Source organism: Pseudorca crassidens, chromosome 15, assembly GCF_039906515.1.
Source record: "Pseudorca crassidens isolate mPseCra1 chromosome 15, mPseCra1.hap1, whole genome shotgun sequence".
In the NCBI taxonomy this organism is placed as follows: Eukaryota; Metazoa; Chordata; class Mammalia; order Artiodactyla; family Delphinidae; genus Pseudorca; species Pseudorca crassidens.
In genome coordinates, this window is record NC_090310.1 from 54,282,834 (window position 1) to 54,306,521 (window position 23,688).

Sequence of the window (23,688 nt, forward strand, 5' to 3'; positions counted from 1 at the left end):
ATGTCACCATAATCAGTTTTAAGTCAGAGGTAATTTTCCTTCATAATTCTTTTTACCCTGTTTTATTCTATTTCATCTCCTTCAGATAATTCTGTTATCTGGGTCTGAGAAAAAATATATATATATGATTTTGCTAATCATTGCTATGTGTTTCACTAGTCCTCAAAGCAATCCAGAATCTGGAGGTCAAATGAGGATCTAAGACATGACCAAGGTTAGCAAACTTCCTCTGTGTCCCTTGCTTCCGATCTATTTGAAAAAGTTAAGGCATCACAACTAAGAGTTCAAGTCATCATTATTTACAGTAGTGCAGTCCCCTGGTGTAGATACACACACTCAATTTGCCTTCCCTCGCAGCTGTTCATGTGTGTCCAAAGATTTGTGCTTGATTCTTGGCTAGATTTGCACACTATTTGGATGGGTTCTTGGTCAATCTATACTTCAGAATTGTCCTCCCTAGAATAGCAGAAGCTGTGATCAAGCTCAGGGATGTTTTGAGGTCTAGCAATTAGCACATAAAGAAGTAATAGCCATAATTAGTTACTACTATGTATTCTGTAGTGTCTCCTAGGCAGAATCATTACCCTATTTAACAGATGACTGAATGGAAATGCAAAAATTTTGTGACTTACAAGAAGTTTAAATGTCAGTCACAGGCAAAGCCAAAGCTGTAGCTCGACCTCCTACAATGAGCTTTTTTAGGTGCAGAGGTAAAGACAGCTTCCACCCTCTTAAAAATATGACAAGTCGTTGGGCTTTGAGAGCAAGTGAAGTGGGAAGGGCCCTCCTGGGTGACTGGAATTGCATCTCAGGAAGATACTAACAGTTTGGATTCTAAGTGGGATGGAGGCAAGAAGTTCTACAAAATTCTCACACTCCTGCTTTCAGACGAGTATGAAGGGATCATGGTTTAGAGGTGCCCTGCTAAGGCTGTGCCTACAATCGTGACCTCACGTTTTTGTATTATATTATCTCTCTTGGTGCAATGTGATGGTTGATGTCTCACTAACTTATTAAGTCTATAACAGAATTTGGAGCTCAAAGTAGACCCAAGCACAGGGCAAACTCATCCTTACTCATTATGGCTTGTCGCATCCATAGCCTACAAAGGATGCCCTTCCAAGGGTCTGCATCTTTATGGAGTAGATGTTCCCTCAAGAACACATGCTCCCAGTTGACCTTTTCTCAAATAAACTTCCTCCTTGAACCTGAAAGAGAGCTTGAGAAACTCACTGTGTGTGTGACAAATCCAAGCATGTCCATTCTGCCATATTGTCTGTCACAACTGTAGCTCTGAAATCACAGAAGCCACTGCAGGGTTACAATTCCCTCTCTTTGAGATAGTATCCATCAAGAAATGGGACTCCTTATCAACCAGCTGGGAGTCAGGGCCAGTGAAGCCCTCTGACCACAGCTGCTGTCAGCTTTCAACACCATGGATTCTGTTGTTCTTGCATGTTGGCAAATAATCCAGTCACCCCTTCCCAGCTTTCCAGTTCTCTACTTATCAGGTCAAATTAGTTAGCACTTGCTAAGTCTTCTAAGTAATAAAGTATTCCTTGCCACTTGCTTTCAGAGTTGTTTAAAGGGTCTCACAGGCAAGTCAGAAAATAACTCTTTAACAAACGCTGGGAAACCACCCTTCCCTTGATGTAAAGGAAAAGATCTGCAGGCTGTTAAAAGAACTTCCTCTGATTAATAGAGCACTGAACTGTGGTGCAAATCAATGTTGATGGCAGAAAGAAAATGACTTTTGGAGAGGTGAAGTAGAGTGGTAAAATACATTTCTTTTTAAATAAGTGGAAGTCTTTTCTCTTTTGCATACAATGGCCTGCCACCCTCCTACTTATCTGCAGAGATCTTGACCTCACGTTTTTTTGTTCTATTGCACTCGTTGTTGCCACCTGCTGGTGACATAGCATGATTGAAGTACAGGGTGTGGGTGTTCATATGGGAAGTACAAACTGTAAGCTTAAGGCCAAATCAAGAGTCCACGTACACTGGAGACTCAGTCTTCCTTGAGACAGGAAAAGAACAGTCCTGAAAGCAGAGGGAAAAAATCCAATTCACACTCAACTTTCAAGAAGTTCTGCTATGTTTCCGTCCTATTTTGTCACCAATGCAAGAGACTCAGTTGCTTGCCATTATCCTTCTCTCTATAGGGTAACGTGGGACATGCCTCCTTCTGATCACTGGAGATATCATTTGTATCTTGCTATATTAATTTTGTATTTTGAAGACTAAAAGTTTTCAACGTAATGGAACTTGATCTCAAATGAAAGATGGCTTTTAGTTTTCCCTAAGCAAACTCTCAAGGCAAAGGGTAACTTCTTCTGTTCCCGAGGAGCCTAAGCGTGATAAGGTTCTGGCACACTACATCACTTGTAAAAGAGCCCTCAGAAGTATGTATATGCACCAACACACCCAGAGGACTCAGGATAAGCAAGTTGTTTGAAGTAAAGCAAGTCTAGTTTTTAAAGACCCATACTGAGCTATAATTTGCGAAGGAATATGAAATGGAAATACCTTTCCTTAGGTTTCTCCACACTCATAAATAGCCAATGCCATGGTACACATTTCCTTGGAAATTCAGACACATTGGAAGCTACTGTGCATAGCTATATATGTGTAACCTACAAATTTATGGTCATACAATAAGAAGGTTTCAAATGAAAGTATGCCAAGTATCAGGAAGTTCAAGAGTTAAGATCCTTTCACAATCTTAACACACACCCAGTGCACAAATGCCACATCATAAAGAGATTTAAAAGCTTTCTTCAGTAGGAATGCCTAATATTGAATAGGCCCAGCATGGACAACTTAACACTTATATGTATTTTGTGTTTTAATTTGTAATTTGAGTTGTGTTTTAATATAGATATTTATTTTTCATTCCCTGGTCAAGTTCACAGTAATAACAGCAATGATGAGGGGCCCAAGGCCATGCCGGCACCCTTCTCTTCTGTATACACTCCAAGTTACCTTGTCTAATTCCACAGCCTTTAAATGCCACCTATATTCTAGAGATTCTTACATCTCTTTCCCCATTCCTGATTTCTCCCCAGAGCTCCAGATTCATAGCCAATTGCCCATCTGAGAAGTAACCAGCACCTCAAACCTAACATGCCCCAAGCAAAACTCTTAATTATGTTACTCCAAACCTGCTCTTTTCTCTAAATTTCCTCTTCTCAGTAAATGACATTAAAATCTCCCTAGATACTCACATAAAAGTTCTGGGAGCTAACTTTGATCAAACTCTTTACTCTCACTGCTTATATAGGAATTCTTGCTAAATCCCTAGGCATCAAATTCTCTAAAATTCTAATTCTCTCTGTCTCCACTGATCCCACCTATATTAGTCATCTATTTGACATAATGAATGATTCCAGCACAGAGTACTATAAAACAACAAGCATTGATTATCTCACAGGGTTTCTGAGGGTCAGAAATCTGGGAAGGGCTTTGCTGGGTGGTTCTGGCTTCAGGTCTCTCATGAGGTTGCAAACTGTCAGCCAGGCTGCAATCATGTCAGCTGGGGAAGGATCCATGTCTGAGGTCACTCAGGTGGTTGTTGTCCTGCCTCAGGTCTTTGCTGGCTACTGGCTGGAGGTTTAAGTCCATGGCTACATGGGTTTCTCCTTAGAAACACATGGGAGTTTATTTCTCTCAGAGAGAGAGATCCAAGGAAGAGAGACAAAGATGGAAGCCATAGTCTTTTATAACCTAATCTCAGAAGCAACAGAATATCACTTATGCTGTATTCTGTTGGTCACATTGACTAATCCTGGTAAAATGTAGGAGGTGACCACAAAAGGATGTAAGTACAGGCATATCTGGGAGATTTTGTGGGTTCCATTCCAGACCACTGTAATAAAGCAAATATCACAATAAAGCAAGTCACACGAAATTTTTGGTTTCCCAGTGTATGTAAAAGTTATGTTTACACTATCCTGTAGTCTATTAAGTGTGCAATAGCATTAGGTCTAAAAATAAAATACAAATACCTTAATTTAAAAATACTCTATTGCTGAAAAATGCTAACCATCATCTGAGCCTTCAGTGAGTTGTAATTTTTTATTGGTGGAAGGTCTTGCCTCGATGTTGACTGCTAACTGATAGGGGGGTGGTTGCTGAAGGCTGGGGTAGCTGAGGCAATTTCTTAAAAGAAGACAATGAAATTTGCCACATGGATTGACTTTTCCTTTCACCAATGATTTCTCCGTAGCAAGCAGTGCTGTTTGATAGCCATTTACCCACAGTAGAACTTCTTTCAAAATTGCAGTCAATCTTCCCAAACCCTGTTGTTGCTTTATCAACTACATTATATCATATTCTAAATCCTTTGTTGTCATTTCAACAATCTTCACAGCATCTTCACCAGGAGTAGATTCCATCTCAAGAAATCATTTTCTTTGTTCATCCATAAGAAGCAACTCCTTATATGCCCAAGCTTTATCATGATATTGTAGGAATTCAGTCACATCTTCAGGGTCCACTTCTCATTCTAGTTCTCTTGCCATTTCTACCACATCTGCAGTGACTTCTTTCACTGAAGTCTTGAAGCCCACAAAGTCATCCATAAGGGTTGGAATCAACTTCTTCCAAACTCCTGGTAATGTTGATAGTTTGACCTCTTCCCATGAAACACAAATGTTCTTCATGGTATCTACAATGGTGAATCCTTTCCAGAAGGTTTTTCAATTGACTTTGCCCAGATCCATCAGAGAAATCACTATCTACGGCAGCTATAGCCTTACAAAATATATTTCTCAAATAATAAGATTTGAAAGTTGAACTAACTCCTTGATCCACTGGCTGTGGAATGGATATTGTGTTAGCAGACATGAAAACAACACGAATCTCATTGTACAGCTTCATCAGAGCTCACCTGGGTGACCAGGTGCATTGCCAATGAGAAGTACTATTTTGAAAGAAATCCTTTTTTCTGAGCAATAGGTTTCAACTGTGGGTTTGAAGTATTCAGTAAACCATGTTGTAAACAGATGTGCTGTCATCCAGGCTTCGTCGTTCCACTTGTAGAGCACAGGCAGAGTCAATTTATCCTAATTCTTAAAGGGCTTAGGGTTTTTGGAATCTTAAATAAGTGTTGACTTCAACTTAAAGTCACCAGCTGCATTAGCCCCAAACAAGAGAGTCACCCTGTCCCTTTGAAGCTTTGAAGCCAGGCATTGACTTCTCTTCTCTAACTATGAGTCCTACATGGCATCTTCTTCCAATAGAAGGCTGTTTTGTCTTCATTAATTATCTCAGCTAGATCTTCTGGATAACTTGCTGCAGCTTTAACATCAGCCCTTGCTGCTTCACCTTGCACTTTTATGTTATGGAGATGGCTTCTTTCCTGAAACCTAATGAACCAAGCCCTGCTAGCTTTGGACTTTTCTTCTGCAGCTTCCTCACCTCTCTCAGCCTTCACAGAATTGAAGAGATTTAGGGCCTTGCTCTGGATTACGCTTTGGTTTAAGGGAATGTTTTGGCTGATTTGATCTTCTATCCAGACCTCTAAAACTTTTTCCATATCAACAATAAGGCTGTTTTGCTTTCTTATCATTTGTGTGTTCACTGGAGTAGCACTGTTACTTTTCTTCAAGAACTTTTCTTTTGCATTCACAGCTTGGCTAACTGTTTGGGGCAAGAGGCGTAGCTTTTGGCCTATCTTGGCTTTCAACATGCCTTCCTCACTAAGCTTAATCATTGCTAGATTTTGATTTAAAGTGAGAAATGTACTACCCTTCCTTTCACTTGAACACTAGAGGCCATTGTAGAGTTATTAATTGGCCTAATCTCAATACTATTGTGTCTCAGGGAATAGGGACATCCGAGGAGAGGGATAGATTTGGGGAACAGTTGGCTGGTGGAGCAGTCAAACATATTCAATTAAGTTCGCTGTCTTATACGGGTGCAGTTCATGTTGCCCCAAAACAATGACAATAGTAATATCAAAGACCACTGATCACAGATCACCATAACAAATGTAATAATAATGAAAAGCTTGAAATATTGCAAGAATTACCAAAATGTAACACAGAGACACAGAATGAGCAAAAGCTGTTGGAAAAATGGTGCCAATAGACTTGCTTGACTCAGAGTTGCCACAAACCTTGAGTCTGTAAAAACGCAATCTCTGCAAAGGGCAATAAAGTGAGTGCAGTAAAATGAGATATACCTGTATGAAGAAGAGAGAATCATTGGGGGCAAATGTGGAGGCTGGCTACCATATCATACTAGCCCACGCTTCTACCCTCGACTACCTGGTCGCCTGGAATAGCTTCCTAATCCATCTCCCTGCTTCTCTTCCTGCCATCTCCATTTATTAACCACTCAGAAGCTAGAACTATCTTTTTGAAAACATAAATCAGATCTTGTTATTCATGTACTTCAAACCCTCCAATGGCTTTCCATTTTATTTAGAGTGAGATTTAAACTCTTAACCTGGCCCTGCCTACATGTCAACCTCAATGACCATCACACCCAGCCACCATGGATATGTTCCTGTTCCTCCAACATACCAGGTTGGAAGGATTCAGATCACAGCTTAAATGTCATTTCTAGAAAAGCCAGCCAACACTACCTTATCTGAAGTACTCATTCAGATACTCTCCTGCCCAACTGTCATCCCTGCCCCAGCCCCACACACGAACACAAATGTACTTCTTACCTGCCAAAAGAATCCTGATTTTGTGTTTAAGAGCAAACAAAGAGATCTTGGTTTCAGGGAACGCGGACTCCGCTCATCTACATGGATGACACATGGCTGCTCTGTAGCAGGCGTGGTAACCATTTCTTTCAAGGATGAAGCAAAAGGGTCTAGAAATGTCACGTTGTCCTAAACTGAGTAATGAGAGGTGAGGGGATGTCTACTGGGGGCTTCCTTTCCCTTGGTGAAGACAGCATCGTTTTCTCCACTACTTTTCTGAATGTGATTGCCATGAGGATGTAAGTCCAGAGCTATGAGATAAGCAATCATCTTGTGACTATGATATAAGCAGCAAAATAAGAAAAACCCAACAACACCCCAGAATCATAAAATAGGAAGATACAAATTGCCCAGGACTCTGATCTTTGAACCACTACACCATTCCTGGTCTACAAATCTTTAGACTCCCTGGCATGTAAAATAATTATGTATCCTTATCACTAAGACCCTGCTGGTTGGGTCTTTCTGTTACACACAGAGGAAAGCATTCCTAATTGATAAATTTATTCGTAAAGAACCTTCCCGCTAAGTGAGATGGTTCACACATTAGAAATCTTAGACTCTATAACATAGCGTACACTGACAACAAAGTACGGTATTTTGATGACAAAGTACCTGATGACAAAGAATCAACAGAAAGACTGAGGCCTATAATTTTCTTGCTAAACTTTCTTGAAGATCTTAAGCAGTAACAAATGAAGGCTGAATTATAAAAATAACTTGTTTTATAAGCATTTCCATGGAAAAGCTTTCTTTAATAAATTTAAGAATTATGAAAATGAATTTTTAATGAGTCTGACTACTACTGAAAAATAGTAAGTGTTTCACCTCAATGATCTGCGATTGTAAATGATCTGACCTAATGAAAGAGCCAGTATTATTAACCCCATTTCACAGATGAGGAAACCGAGGCTTTGGGAGGTGAATTTGCCCAAGGTCATCTAGCTTGCAAGACAGAGCTGGAATTTGAATCCAGGTTCATTGACCTTGTATCCACAAGCTTAACTCCAGTACCAGCCTCCAACCTCCAGCAGCAATGCTCAGCCCATCATCAGCTCCCTTCCTTCACTTCTCTTTTGATCTACAAAGTCAGAATGTGTAGACTCTGGAATGTTCTCATCTGATCGAACTGTACTTCCATGCCTGAGGTGCATCTTCCCCCCCGCCCCCGCCGTCACATTTGTCGTCTATATCTTTTTGTGTGTGTGTGTGTGGTACGCGGGCCTCTCACTGTAGTGGCCTCTCCCATTGCGGAGCACAGGCTCCGGATACGCAGGCTCAACGGCCATGGCTCACAGGCCTAGCCACTCCGTGGCATGTGGGATCTTCCCGGACCGGGGCACGAAGCCGTGTCCCCTGCATTGGCAGGTGGACTCTCAACCACTGAGCCACCAGGGAAGCCCCCTGTTGTCTATATCTTAAAAAACACACATTGAAGAAAGTTTAGATACAGTTGCTGTTACTCACCCAGAGGAATATTTTAAACCTTCTAAAGCTTATTAAATACCCATCATGACAAGGAGAAAGGCTTGTGCCCTGAAGTTGAGATTTAGTGCCATAGCTGTTTAGTTTGCGGTAGCTTTTCCTATTCCCTGCCATTTGTCTTGGTCAATATTCAATTTTAGCATAACCCTTGACCACTTAGCTGACCTCCCTACTTGCACACTTCCATCACATACTCCTGACTCTTCTCCACATAACAGCCAGAGTGATCCTTCTCAAATGTAAGTCAGAGTGCCTCATCCCTCTGCCCAAATCATTTCCTGGCTTCATACGTCAGCAAGGTTAAGTCTTTACAGTGTCTGACCAGGTCCTCTGAAATGCTTCCCCTTTTGCCTTCTAACCTCATTGCCTAAGACTCTTCCCTTTGCTGGCTTCTCTTGGGTAAATTTGCCTCTTCACTGTTCCTTAAATAAGACAAGCACTCTTGTACCTTAGGGCTTTTGCATATGCTGTTCCCTTTGCCTGGAAAGCTGTTCCTCCAGCTACCTGCATGTCTTGCTCCCACAATCCATGTCTCTGCTCAAATGTCTTAATATCAATGAGAACTTCATTGCATGCCATATATAAAACAGGAACAGCTTCCCTCCAACACACACACACTTCCTCTCCCTTGTGCGGCATTTTTATGCTTATTACAACCTGATACAGTATAAAATTTGTCTACTTGCTTACTGACTTTCTTCTTCCCACTGTCATATAAGCTCCTCAAGAACAGGAACTTTGTCTTGCTCAGTGTGTTTCCAGAATTCAAGCATGCTTATCATGTGAGAGTTGCTCCGTGAATCCTTGCTAAATGAATAAATGATGAGTGAATGAATGAATGGACAAATGCATCTTGGGCAGTGAAGTCTCACTACTGCTCTGTGACTTAGTTTCCTCATCTACAAAACAAAGGAGTGAAGATTCAAGGATTTCCATGCTTTATCCTTGCTCTCTTGTACCACATAAACCAAAACACAGGCCTGTCTCCATCTTGAGAACCAAGGGGATGAGCATTGGCCCAGAGCCAAGAACTCTGGGCCTTCCATCTCTTGGTTTCCTGGGTGGCCCTGGGCAAGTCACTTAACTCTATTCTTTAAGTTCTCCATTTATAAAACAAGGCTAACACTTAACTTCCCTCACTGTAGAGTTGGGAGCATTAATTAATGCTTATAAAGTACTCTGGTATTTCTCAATTAAAAGATTCAATTAGAGTAAATTGTTACTATTAGGCAAATGGAAACGAAATAATGAGACTGTTCTAGGCACTATAATTCATACATGAATTCCAGCTTTAAAAAATAAGAAGAACCACTGCCTACATTCTAAAACAATCCACAAAATGTTTTACTCAAAAGACAGTTTTTCCAAAATTTAATGGTCTAAAAAGAAATTCAGTTCCAAAGAAGTAACATGCTGACTCTTCCTAATCTAGAATGTTCTTGGTTGTCAAATCTAGTTCTGTATATATGATTAAGATTACAGTTCAAAAATTTATCATTAAAGAAAAAAAAATGAATATATTGTAGCCCATTGCCCACCTTATGTATCTTATCTTTATAGACAAAAGGAAAATAAATAATTTAAAGCACAAAATCTTACAAAGAAAATGTATTATAGCTGTTCGTATTTGTGACAACGTCCAAGATCATTCAAGAAAAAGAGAATACAAGGAGCTATATTTTTAAACACCAACACTATGAAATAGAGCTGGAGCTCTCCTAACTGGGTAACTTCAGGCAAGCTGAGGCTTTTTATTTAAAGAACTTTATTAAATTCAACCTCAAATCATTTTTAATTCACCCTGCCCAAAGAGAAAGCTTGCCCACGTCTCAGCTGCATTTTAAGCAAACATTTCGTTTTTCAGTATTATTGCCTTGGTATTCTCCAAGCAAGAGACTATTATGGCATTGCATGTCCTTCCTTCACCCCTTCCTTCTGAGCTATCTTCCTTCTTTCCCTCTCTCCTTTTCTTCATGGTCACGAAGGTCTGCCTGCCCACTGCAGGAAACCGGGGAAACTTGTTTAAGAAAACAGTTGGCCTCCTGGGATATTGGGGTGATTGGTGCTGCCCAGCAGGGACTGAGATTTAGGAGCCAGAAACACTCCAGAAATACTCATGAACATGGCGGATGCGGTGTTTGGAGGAGAAGGCCCCTCAAGATTTTATGGGCTCAAAAGGCAAGGAATCATAATGGAGTGTGAAGCTAAGCTAAATCCTTTACATTTTCTTCAGACCTCATCTCTGAATCTTCAGTTTACCCATTCTTTTGAGATGCTAAGAAGAACACATGTGAAGAATTTGCTAAGTAGTAAAAATATCTATAAACTTTCAAAATTATTATCTACTTTCTTGGAAATGGCTTTCTTTGGTATGCAAATTAATATTATGGTCTCTCTTCCCAGAAAAATGCACATAGATGAAGAATTTTATATATGATTTTGGAGTTTTGGGATGTCTCTAAGATTCATGAATCCCAGACACTGCAGCCAAAGGGAACCAGGTTAAGAAAACTATCTGAGGAGATCTGCAGCTGGGCTCCAGGGGTACCATGAATTCCCCACATTAAAAGAAAAATTTTCATAGAATATTTAGTTATCTAGTAAGCTTTTTTCCAACAATTCATGAGTCAGGCAGCATCCAATCTAGAGATAGTAAGGTGCTCCAAGTAGCTGTACAAGGTAAGAGATTTTTATAGAAAGTGAGCAGGATAAAGGAAGTTATACTAGGCATTTGCTAGCTGGTCAAAGCAGGGTTAGTTTTCTCATACAGAGTAAAGGGAAGTGTTGGAACCAGGTCAGGAGACTTGTGCTAAGCAGGCAAGTGCTGGATGACCTAGAACCAAGGTCTTATCGAGTTCATGTTAACTCCAAACTGCTGCCACCATTTACAGAGACTTACAAGGGTAGCAGCTTCCTACCCATATGTGTGTGACTACTCCGAGGAAGGGCTGAGACAAGATCTTAGAATTTCTGACTCTTCTCTAGTCTCTTTCTTGTCTACTGCTCTGTCACTCTATCTCTCTTCTCTAACACGAAGACTTGACCTATTCCAAACCTCCTTTGGAAGAAAACATGTCAAGACATAAGAATGCCACTGGGTTAACATTGTCAACAGGGAAATTAAAATTAGTCTTCTGCTTGAAATAAACTTTTGTCAGTTTAAAGTACAGTAGAAAAGTACAGTAGAAAAGGCATCTAAGATCTGGTTACTTTAACATCCAAAATTGTGAACATTTTCCTGAGGAATTTTTCTTAACTTCCGTAATGCTATCAATGGGGCCGGTGACCCACTTGAAGTTAAGAACATCTGAGTTAGGGCTACTTGAAACACTAATTTTGGTCCCCTGGTCAGAGTCTGAATTTCTCAAGGAGAAGGACATGTCTTCATCATCTTTTTATTATGTTTGGTACATAGAGTGTTTAATATATATTTATGCAATGAATAAGTCAATTAACCAACCAAAAGCCAAGCTGATTCAGTAGAATAGGTGTTGGCATAAAATAGAAGAAAAAGAAACATCAAGCAGAGAATAGAAATATAAGCAGATAATCTTATTCATTTTATTTCCTGGATAGTTCCAAATATTTCCCAGAGTAGGCATTTAAGTCATGTGAGGTATATTTTAAGCTTTATCAGCTTCATAATAAACATTTCCATGTGAAGAAGTATTATAAGATTCTCAAATGTTAATGTGTGTACACTGCATCCAAGTATCTTTTATAAATGTTGGTTCTGTTTAGGGTGAGGGCTTGAAATTTACATTTCAAACAAGCTCCCAGGTGATGCTGATGTGAGCAGCTTGCAGATCACACTTGGAGGAGCAAACACATGGTAAATCGAAGAAGTAGCTGTTAAGGGTTCTGTTCTTCCCCACCCATTCACTATCTTTGGGACCAGGATATAATAGCCACTTACGGATGGATTTAAGGTAGAGAAAAGGCCCATAACTGGGTAACTGAATAGACTCGCATGCAGAAACACCAAGAATCTCCTCTACAATCCAGCTGAAACTAAGATTGGATTGAATGTAAGGTGAGACACTGATTTTCCACTCTCCACCTATTTATATTGATATAGAATAAGCAAAGATATTTCACTTGTATTTGTATTTAGGTTTTCATTGACCAGAAACACAAAAATCAGTCATTTAAACATTTTATCAAACTGTTCAATCTGATCAGATTGTCAGAGAACGTAAAAATTCTTACCCAAAAGGAGAATTTCAGGGCAGAATTTTTTCTACATAATTTAACAATGATTTACCCTTCTTTCTCTCAATCCTTTTAGTCCTGGGCCATTTAGCCCCATCTTCTCACCCTAGAAAATTACTAGGTGAGGTCCTATTACCCTCAACTTTCTCTTTATGGTTTCTCAGCGCTCCTGAAATCCACTTACCGAGGAAAAGTGTTCATTTTCATCTTATGTACTTGTAACTCCCTACATAACTGTTCAAAGTTCTTGAAAGGGCAGATTTTAAGAGCCTTCATACTCTTACTTCAAGTTCATGTGTTAATGGTTGTCAATAAAACCAGAGTTTCAGGGGTTTTCTTCTATTTGCAGGATCTTTTATTGAAAATAAATTCCAAAGGTTCTCCTTCCTCCTCGCCTATGGTGAATTACTTTTCTACTGTACTTTAAACTGACAAAAGTTTATTTCAAGCAGAAGACTAATTTTAATTTCCCTGTTGACAATGTTAACCCAGTGGCATTCTTATGTCTTGACATGTTTTCTTCCAAAGGAGGTTTGGAATAGGTCAAGTCTTCGTGTTAGAGAAGAGAGATAGAGTGACAGAGCAGTAGACAAGAAAGAGACTAGAAAAGAGTCAGAAATTCTAAGATCTTGTCTCAGCCCTTCCTCGGAGTAGTCACACACATATGGGTAGGAAGCTGCTACCCTTGTAAGTCTCTGTAAATGGTGGCAGCAGTTTGGAGTTAACATGAACTCGATAAGACCTTGGTTCTAGCTCCTACATTGGCCCATGTTACTCTGAGAGGATTTGTTTCTCTGTAACTTCAGCTTCTGCTGTGCAAAGAGGGAATTGTATTAGTTGTTGTCTACTGGTGATTACAGCTCTAAATGTTGCTTCTATTAGAATCTACCTGGGGGCAATTAGAGAATCTAGATCAGCAAGACCAAGTTAGTTCTCAATGGGTGCCCACCCATAACAAAGGCATGGGGAGCTTTATTTTTGCCAACTTCTTTTATCAATTATTTGATGACAGTGTGGCAAGTAAAATTTGCACTATGTGTTCCAATGTTTTTCCAACAGTTACAGAAAATTAAAAACAAACAAACAAAACACTCTTGCATCTAGCTTAAACTGAGTTTTCATAAAGGTAGAGGTCAAAGATTGTTCAGAATTTATGCTGATGCTTTATCTCTGGCAGACCACGCCAGAGGTCTGTTGTTTTTCTCTGCAGCCAAGTACAAATGCCTGGTAGCAGCACATCAAGAATGAGAAGTTACCACCTTGATGTAATTGTCTGACTTGGGTCCATTTTGTCTCAAAAAAAAGTATCTTTATTTATAATAAGATAAACTATAAGGTAAATTATAAGATAAACAGTAATAAATCGATGCTCATAGTTTTTCATGGTTTGGTTCAGTGCCAAAAGAAAAAAATTACTCAATTTCTGTTCAGTCCATCAGAGGGACTCTGATCTACACTCCCTTTAATAAAGATTAGTTTGATATCCACACAAACTAAATAAGTATTTTATTTCCACAAAACCCTCTCAAATTTCAAATTTGCTTGTAAATTATAACCCAAGTTCATAGTTTGGTAGGTTGAAGGCGATTTAACAGATATTAAAAAAAAATAATAATAGTACTGGGCATAAATTTAAACTAAATGTAATTAAAACATATTATTTTGACAAGAAAACCTCTTATCAAAATAAGTCTGAACATTGTGACTTTTTGTTCCAATGTCATGAACATATATATTTTTTCTTTTTGATTTGCTAATAGCCAAAACCACATATTGCTACACTGTAACTGTAATGAAGGAAGATTTTCAACTAGTCTCTTTCTACAGTGTTTAATTTTATTTTCCTGTTACAGTATATTGGGCACAAGGGGGCACTGAAGGAGTGAACAATCCCATCTACCATACTGCAACTGAGACACCTAAGTGTTTGTTCACCTTTCACTCTGCCACATTGTAGTAGTTACTTTCTTTCTTCTTTTTCTTTCTTTTTTAAAATAGTTGTAAGGAGTTTGTCCAGCTTCTCTGGTCATGTGAGGGAAAACGTAGACATGGACATTTTCCAGCCCATGGATAACACCATCTTGAATGGCCTTTTCTGAGAATATACATCTCGTGTCATCATGAAATAGCATCATGTTTCACTAAAATGCCAAACATTGTGTCAAGAGTCTACCAGTTACATCCTTCCTTCTTACTACTTCTTACTATTCTTGGAGGCAGCTACAAACTGCATTTCCCAGCTTCCCTAAAAGATCATTGTGGATAATGAGATGGAAGAGGAAGCTGCTGTTGTCGCCATGTGTAGGACATCTGGGAGAGTTACCCAAAGGCGGCTGAACTGGTAGGAGTCTTTTTCCTCTTCCTTCTTCTTCCTGCCTAGAGAGTCAATTCCATTGCTTGTGATGCAGCAGCCATGTTTCAATTCTAAAAAATGACAAAACAGAAAGAAAGAATACGCTTATGACCTTGGTAGGGCTTTTCCACTTCACCCCTGCACTGCTTCCTTCCAAATTGCATGTTATATGAAAGATTAAAAAAACAAACAAACACAAAACTCTTATCTAGTTTAATTCCCTATGATTTGAGTCCCTATGATTTGAGTCCCTACAGATTTTAAAATAAAAGTATATGAAAACTACAATTTCCAAATGATGCATCCTAAAAATATCATGGTTGGCATGGAGATTCTTTAAGTGTATATAGCAAAGGAATTGAACCAAAGGAAATATTTCACTGAGCTTCCATATAGTCCCATGAGAGGTAATACATGATTATGAAAAAGCATGAAAAAAAGCATTTTTTAATTTAGCTGGACAAATATAAAATATCAACTCATAGTCCCTACAGAAAAGTTATACATTGATTACAATAAATTTGAATTCTCCTCTAAATTACTGCTGCTTCATCTATAAAAGCAACTGCCCTTGTCACTGGGGTCAGTGCAAAGCTTTGTTCATCTCCATTGTTCAGTAGAATGGGCAGGCAGTTGCACTTTACAAAAATTTACCGTCTCAGCACCCTGGTCAGCGGTCTCACCCTGAACTGTCACCACTCCCAACACCCTTAGCTCTCACCCCACCCTCACCAACGACCTTGCCTCCAATCTTTCTGGTAAAAGAAGACTAGAGAAGCCAAATATTCAAAAGCAGCTCCTTCTAGAGAAACATCCTGAGTTCCTGAGTCTATTTTGTCCATGAAAGATAGAACTGTTTATTTTTATGACGTTGGTTAATTGAAATTTTAAACGTCCCTACCATTTGTACTATTCTATGTTATCTCAGTAGGTGGAAAATATAATCTAGAATTTAAAAAAATGAGTGTAAATTTTAAAATGTGAATCTTTGAATTATCAAAGTTGATGCTGTGCTTTTGGACAGTCCAGTCAAAGGACATTGTTATTGCAAAGTATTAGACATTGTTTTACCAAATAAAGGAGGAGGATGAAGCTCTAATTATTAGATGAGGTCCAAGACAATGCCCAATTCTATAGGAAAATGACAGTGCTTAAGATTATAGGCCATAATATTTTTGATACAGAGTTTGCATCATTGAAAAAATCCATCTTTAATCCAAGAATGCCTTCATATATTGAAAGGAAATGACATGGCTTATGGGAAATAAATCATATCCTACTGTGACTTCTTTAAATGGATAGTGGATTTATATATTATCAAACTCAGCTGAATCTAGGGAACAAATCTTTTAAATTGCAGAGTAGACACAAAGAATTGTTGTTTTTTTAAAATATTTTGGTTAGCTTTTTAAAAAAAAAATTATTTATTTATTTATTGGCTGCATTGGGTCTTCGTTGCTGTGTGTGGGCTTTCTCTAGTTGTGGCGAGCAGGGGCTACTCTTCGTTGTGGTACGTGGGCTTCTCATTGTGGTGGTTTCTCTTTTTTCAGAGCACGGGCTCTAGGCATGTGGGCTCAGTAGTTGTGGCTCTCAGGCTCTAGAGCGTAGGCTCAGTAGTTGTGGCACACGGGCTTAGCTGCTCCACAGCATGTGGGATCTTCCCAGACCAGGGATCAAACCGGTGTCCCCTGCATTGGCAGGCAGATTCTTAACTACTGCACCATCAGGGAAGTCCTAAAGAATTGGTTTTTAATCAAAAGAGCAATTAAATACTGAACAGGTCTATGTTAAATAAAGTTATATAATTTCAGGTTGGGGGAGCTCTTTTAAAGTCAAAGCACCAGCCATCAGTCATAAAAAGTGGCCAAGCAGGAAGTGATTTCCTCACTAGAGATGCTTTTACCTGTGTTTGTTTAGTATTCTAGATCTGCAACTCAGATCTCAAACCTTGATATGAACAGTTTCAGCGCTGTGGGGTTTTTATAATATCAAACCAGAAAATATACATGTATATATTATAAAGAGCAACATAAGTATTTTCACCATAGAAGTATTTTGTACATCTGTTCCAACTAGCTTAAGCCTATTTATTGAAGGAACTTATTAACATGAAGTTTCCCACCACCCTCTGACACTTTATTTTTGTGAAGAAACTGGAATAAAGGTATTTTCAGCTATTAGCACAAAAAGGCAGAGGGGAAATTCCATGTCATGACCACTCCTTCTTTGGTTCCCAATACTGATTGCGTTACACTCTGGCTTCTCAATGTATAGTCTGCAGACCAACGGCAGCAGCATGACTTGGGAACTTGGAAATACAGAATCTCAGGACCCCCCTCAAACCTACTAAATCTACAGGATCCCCCAGGGGATTCATAGACTCAGTGAAGTTTGAGAAGTTCTCCTTCAGGCTGCACCAACACCTAATTGAATCACCACATTCTCCTAGAAGTTGGGTGATAATGCAGTGAGAATCTATCACCTCTCCAAGTATGGATGTTACAAAAATGCAAGTTAATGCCAGAAATATAAGTTTATACCTCATGCAAATTTAACTCAGGTGCTGACTTTAAAACCTCACTCTCTGTAAGATGAGACTACCATTTATTTCTCTGAATCCTCATGAGCAAGCAATCAATTAACATAAATTAACATTGAAGATGCTTAATATTAAAATAGAAAGAAGTAAACCAGCAGACAAGAAGAGCACATTAGCCTCATCCTCCATTCCACTTTCACCACTAGGAATGTGTTAAAACACAGATGGTTTGGCTGCAAGATTGTCTGTGTGAAGATTCTTCTTTAACCTGTTCTTTTGGTCTTAGTTGTCCTTTAAGTTTAGCTGTAGTAAAGATTATTGTATTTTAAACACACACATACACATATTCTTGAGGAATGATGTAAGAGATTTTCAATGGCCATTTTTACCATTCTCTATTTTTACTTTAAATACAAACTTGAGAACCTAATTCTATGTAAGCTGTTATCTACTTACATTTTTGGAAAATTATACAAATACCTATAGGTTTACCAGTGCTTTCTTATTACATGTCTTGTCCTAGGTTGATTGTGTCACTGACAATAGTTTGGAAACACGGAAGCAATAATTAAGCTCCATGAGAGATGACACTAATGCCTTATAAACTAAACAGATGACTCAACTATGGAAGGAAAATGAGTATGAATGTTTAAATAGGTCTTAACTGGGTTGGAAAGGAGGTGGGGATGTTGAGGAAGAAAGAATAAAAGAGAATGGGTGTGAGAAAGGAAATATCAATGGAACGTTGAGATTGCAAATGAAACCCACAGAAGTCAGGAAATTCAGGAGTTAAGGTTCCCACTGCTCCCTTAATTCTGCCCCTGGTGTTGGGCAAATGCATTGTGTATGTATCTTTCATTACCAGATCCCATAACACTTAGCAACAGAGCCCATTTAGGGCGGTGATGAAGAAGCATATTGCTCCTTATGAAATGAGCTTTAAATACATCGAAAGGTTAACAACTAGTATAACAAGGTACTTTTTTCTATAAAATCTTAATGTTAATTATAAAATCAGATAACATTGTTATGGCGTGAAATATGAAATACACAAGGCAGCACTCCCCTGGGGCACAATTGATGTGCACTCTGTTCACAATGGAATTTTCCCACCTTCAGAGGATAAAAGTGTAAATAATTCTTTCTCCCTGGAAAACTAATATGAAAATTAGCTAATGTAGCAACATTTCAGAATCTCTGCTTTACATAGGAAGGATACACGTCTGAGGCTACAAACTATAGTTAAGATAGCCATGTATTAATAAACTAATGCGAGGCAGGAGATGGGGAATAACAAATAATTCCTACCTCCCACCAAAAAAAATTAAAAAAACATTTTTGGCCAATTTTGGAAAGCTGTGTAAGGCATTATTTTCCTTTAGATTTATCTTCCTAATGATGTTTATTCTTGTTAAATGAATGCCTCTCCAAATGTACTCAAGGTTAAGAAGTATCCCAGGAGTGTGTCCACTTGGAGATTAAAAACAAAGCAGTATAGGATAAAAAGGTGCACAAATCATTTATAAAATGCCCCTGAAGTTGCAGTAAACAGTGAGTGAACAGTGAAGAGTGAACTGTGTAGACACAGCAGTTTAGTGGTTATTAAGGAATTACAGAAGCTTTTGAAGAGTAAATTAACCCTTCCAGGAGTGGCTGTATCATTTGTGGGGCCCAGTGCAAAATAAAAATATGAGACCCATGTTAAAAATATTATTAAGAACCTCAAACAGATAAACAACAAAGACCTATGGCACAGGGAACTATATTCAATATCTTGTAATAACCTATAATGGAAAAGAATCTGGAAAACTATATATATATATGTCTAACTGAATCACTTTGCTGTAATCTGAAACTAATACATTGTAAGTCAACTATACTGCAATAAAAAATAAATAGGGCTTCCCTGGTGGCACAGTGGTTGGGAGTCCGCCTGCCGATGCAGGGGACGCGGGTTCGTGCCCCGGTCTGGGAGGATCCAACGTGCTGCGGAGCGGCTGGGCCCGTGAGCCGTGGCCGCTGAGCCTGCGCGTCCGGAGCCTGTGTTCCGCGGTGGGAGAGGCCACGGTAGTGAGAGACCCGCGTACCGCAAGAAAATAAATAAATAAATAAATAAATAAATAAATAAATAAAACATTTAAAATTTAAAGAAAAAAAATATTAAGAACTTCAAGATGGTGTCAGTAGAGCATTAAACCAAGTGCAAGCCCTTCTGAGCACAGGGTCCTGCATGACTGCATAAGTTGCACACCCAGACCCCTTCTTTGGTTAAATGAACACCTCTCCTCTGCCTTTCTTATAGCACCTATCACTTTCTATTATTCTTAGTCCTTTGAGTCTCATCCTTAATTCTCCCTCTGGTCTGGACATTCCTTGTGGGCAGGGACTCTGAAAAGAGCACGGACTCTGGAATCAGATAAATCTGCCTTTACATTTCCAGCCTCCACCACTTTTTAGTTATATGAACTTAACCACATTACTTAATTTCCCTGAAACTCAGTTTTCTCATCTGCAAAATGAAAGAGGAAAGGATTGCTGTGAGGATAAATTAATTTCGCAGTGTTTGGCCCATAGTGAGTACTTAAGAATAGTGGTTGTTCATATTATTGCATTATAAGGTTGCTGTGAGGATTCCTGTGAGATAATAGAAGGAACTTCACAATGTTTAATGCTATGGGGCTGGTTGAAAATCGTATGGGAAGTTCATACAGTGGTGTGTCCAGAGCACTCTATCAATGGTACACCAATTAGCAACAACAGCAGTACCTGAGAGCTAGTTAGAAATGCAAATTCATGGACCCCAGCCCAGACCTCCTAAATCAGGAACTCTGGGGGTGGTGCATTGGGTGTGCCAAGCCTCCAGGTGATTCCAATATGCTCTCAAATTTGAGAACCACTGCTCTACTACATGAGTTGGATCTGTGAGCTGACTAAGAAAGTCTTCTATGCTATATTTTTATTAAATTACAAAGCAAGGTGCAGAAGGGTTCCCAAACTGATTTCAAGCCCAGAGATTTTCCAAAATTGAAGCCCATTTCTCCACCCTGGAGACGTTAATGATGGTATTGCTCTGGCCAGGGATGGAGGAACTAGTCTCACTCCTCAAACTTGTACCCGTTTCGCCTCTGGGGAGAGGAGCCCTTAAAGATTTTCCTTTTTCCATTTTGACTTTCTATACTGTTAGAATTTTCTTAACCATTCATATACATACATATGTGCATGTATACACATATATATATATACATATATAAATCTTGTCATGTGGTTTTTAAAAACTATTCCTCTTTATTTTTTAACAATTATTTTAAAGTAAATAAGCACATGCATTCTAAATATGAAAAAAGCATGGTTCTGATTAACTAGAATGAGGCCAGAATAAAAGGTGTTTGAAAATCAGGCCAAGTAGTAAGGGCCGTTCCTCTAGAAGCAGAGAAATAGCCATAATCTGTGGACCTCTAACCAATGGAGCCAAGCAAACCCTCCTTGCCTGGGAAATCCTGACAGCAGGGCCTCTAATTTCATGAAATAAGCCAAGTTGACCTCAAAAACCGTTGGCAAGGAAATTACACAGGAGCCAAGGTACTTCACACAATCTCTCTTCGGGTTTTCATTCTTTTAGGGTTGGTTTCCATGGAAATCTGCACCTGCCAGTTCCCTGGGGTCTCTAAGCCTGAGGACTGTGAGGAAACAGGGAGGAGAAAAGTGGAGACAGTGCAGATTTTATAGGCTTCTTTTACTTAGCATTTTCACTTACAGTGTTCTCAGAAGCCTAATTGTGAGGCTTAGAGAAATTCCATTTGTAATATCCCCTTTATTTACCACTTTCGTGCTTTCTGGAACCTTGAAAACATAAGATAGCAAGGCTTCAGTGCATAGTTATTTTGTGTACAGATATGAAATTGGGTCAAAAGCCAGGAACAGTATTGTTTTCAGAATGTTTTAGTAATGATAAGAATCCTTTATATTTACAAAGAGAAATCCTTACCCAAAGACCCCAGAGCCCTTTAAATCTTTGAAATCTGCCTTGAGCCAGAGAAGTAAGAGCACATATTTCTACAACTTTGAATCCAGAGTGTTAAAGTCACTAAGACAGGTGGTCACCAGCTGGGAAGCAGTGAGCACAGCCAGGTGACCTCTGAAAACCCCTTCTGAAGTAAGAATGTGTGACAATTGTAGTTACAGACCAGAAGTGTCTCTGCCGACCCATATGTGAAGCTCAATCCTGATCGGCTACATGGCTCTGTGCCTTCCCTCTCCTCCTGTAAAAATTTAGGTTGAGAAAGGATTACATGAATTTCTGCTCCAACTGAGAGGGCACCAGTCAACTTTGACTGAGTTCTGTTTGTGGATTACTGAGGGGGCCATAGGAAGGTGATAGCAAATAAATAGAAGAAAGTACCTAAAGAAGCTTACAACTGTTTAGGAATACACAGTATATGATGCACCTAATATATTCAAAGGGCACTTGTGTTACTTTTACACAGCAAAATTAGCCTTGTTTCTGGGACACCATTTCAAAATTGACCAAGAGGCTCAAGGCCAGGTTGGTGTTAAAAAATTGGAGGTATAATATCTATTTTTTGTATCTGGTTTGCTTGCTTGATGGTTGATTGGTTTTATGTAGAATATCTTAAATAAAACAGTTTTACTGAAGTATAACTTACATACCATAAACACCCGTTTTTAAGTAATTAAATGAATTTTAGTAAATTTATAGAGTTGTGCTACCATCACCACAATCCAGTGTCAGCATAATTCCATCACCCCAAAAAGATTCCTCAGGTCCGTTTGCAGTCAGTGTGTACCCCAGACAACCAATGAACTGCTTTCTGTCACTATCGATTTTCCTTTACTGGGCATTTCATATAAAGGGAATCATACTATAAATATTGTCTTTTGGCTCTGGCTTCTTTCATTTAGCACAATATTTTTTAAATTGATCCATGCCGTAGCATGTATCAGTAGTTTTATTGCTGAAAAGTATTCCATTGTACGAATATACTGCATTTTGTTATCCATTCAATAGTTGATGGGCCCTTGGGTGGTTTCCACTTGGGGCTATTATGCATAAAGCTACTATAAACATTCACATAAAAGTCTTTGGGAGAACACAAGTTTTAATTTCTTTTGAGTAAATACTTAGGAGTAGAATTACTGGGTTGTATGATAAACTTATGTTTAACTTTTTAAGAAACTGTCAAAATGTTTTCCAAAGTGGCTGTACCAATTTACATTTTCATCAGCAATGTATTAGGGTTCCAGTTTTTCTACATCCTTAACAATATTTGCTACAGTCTGATTTTTTTTTTATTATAGACTTTCCAGGACTGTCTTATTGTGGCTTTGATTTGAATTTGCTAAATGACTAATGATGGTGAACATCTTTTCATGTATTATCAGCTATTTGTATATCTTCTTGGCAAAATACCTAATCCAATAATTTGTTCAATTTTAAATTTGCTTGTTGTTCCTAGTATTGAATTGTAAGAATGCTTTCAATGTTATGGATACAAATCCTTTAACAGATATATGTTTTGCAAATATTTTTATCCAGTTGTGATTTGTCTTTTCATTTTCTTAACTGTGTCTTTGAAGTGCAAAAGCTTTTCATTGAGATTTATGAAATTTTTCTTTATGGATCTTGATTTTGGTGACATATCTAAGAACTCTTTGCCTATCCTAAGATCAAAAAGATTTCTTGAATGTTTTCTTCTGGAATTTTTATAGCTTTTTACATTTAGATGGTGTGGTACATTAATCTATTTCCAGGTATTAAACTAACTGTGCTTTCTTAGAAAAAATGCCAGTTGGTCATGGTGTATAATCCTTTATATATGTTGCTGGATTTGGTTTTCTAATATTTTAGAACTTTTCATCTGTAATCTCAAGGGATATTGGTCTATAGATTTCTTGTAATGCCTTGTCTGGCTTTATTATCAGGGTAATAATGGCCTCATAGAATGAGGTGAAAAGCATTCCCTCCCCTATTTTCTTGAAGAGTTTGTGAAGGATTGGTAATGTTGGCTCTTTAAACATTTGATAGAATTCACCATAGAAGACATGTGAGCCTGGGCTTTTCTACATAGGAGAGTTTTAATAACCAATTCAATTTCTCTACTTGTCAGAGTGCTAGTCTGATTTTCTATTGCTTCTTGAGTCAATTTTGGTAATTTCTGTCTTTCTTGGATTTTTTCATTTCATCTAAGTTGTCCAATGTGTTATGTAAAATTCTTCCTAATATTTCCCCTTATAAGCCTTTTTTATTTCTTCAGGGTTAGTACTAATACCTTCTCTTTCATTCCTGATTTCGGTAAGTAGTGTGTCTTCTCTCTTTTTCTCTCAGTCAGCCTAGCTAAATAATTGTCAATTTTGTTGATTTTTCAA

General features: G+C 38.6%; 1 protein-coding gene across 1 annotated transcript; it reads right to left on the reverse strand.

Moving 5' to 3' along the window:
* Positions 1 to 5,203: 5,203 nt before the first annotated feature.
* LOC137208038 (tigger transposable element-derived protein 1-like) lies at positions 5,204 to 5,713 on the reverse strand. The gene has a single exon (XM_067708494.1). The coding sequence runs from the start codon at positions 5,711 to 5,713 to the stop codon at positions 5,204 to 5,206; it is 510 nt and encodes a 169-aa protein (XP_067564595.1).
* Between the last annotated feature and the right edge of the window lie 17,975 nt (positions 5,714 to 23,688).

Bases quoted from the DNA above. Each gene is read 5' to 3' on its own strand.
- LOC137208038 (XM_067708494.1), bottom strand. From the start codon at position 5,713: ATGATTAAGCTTAGTGAGGAAGGCATGTTGAAAGCCAAGATAGGCCAA.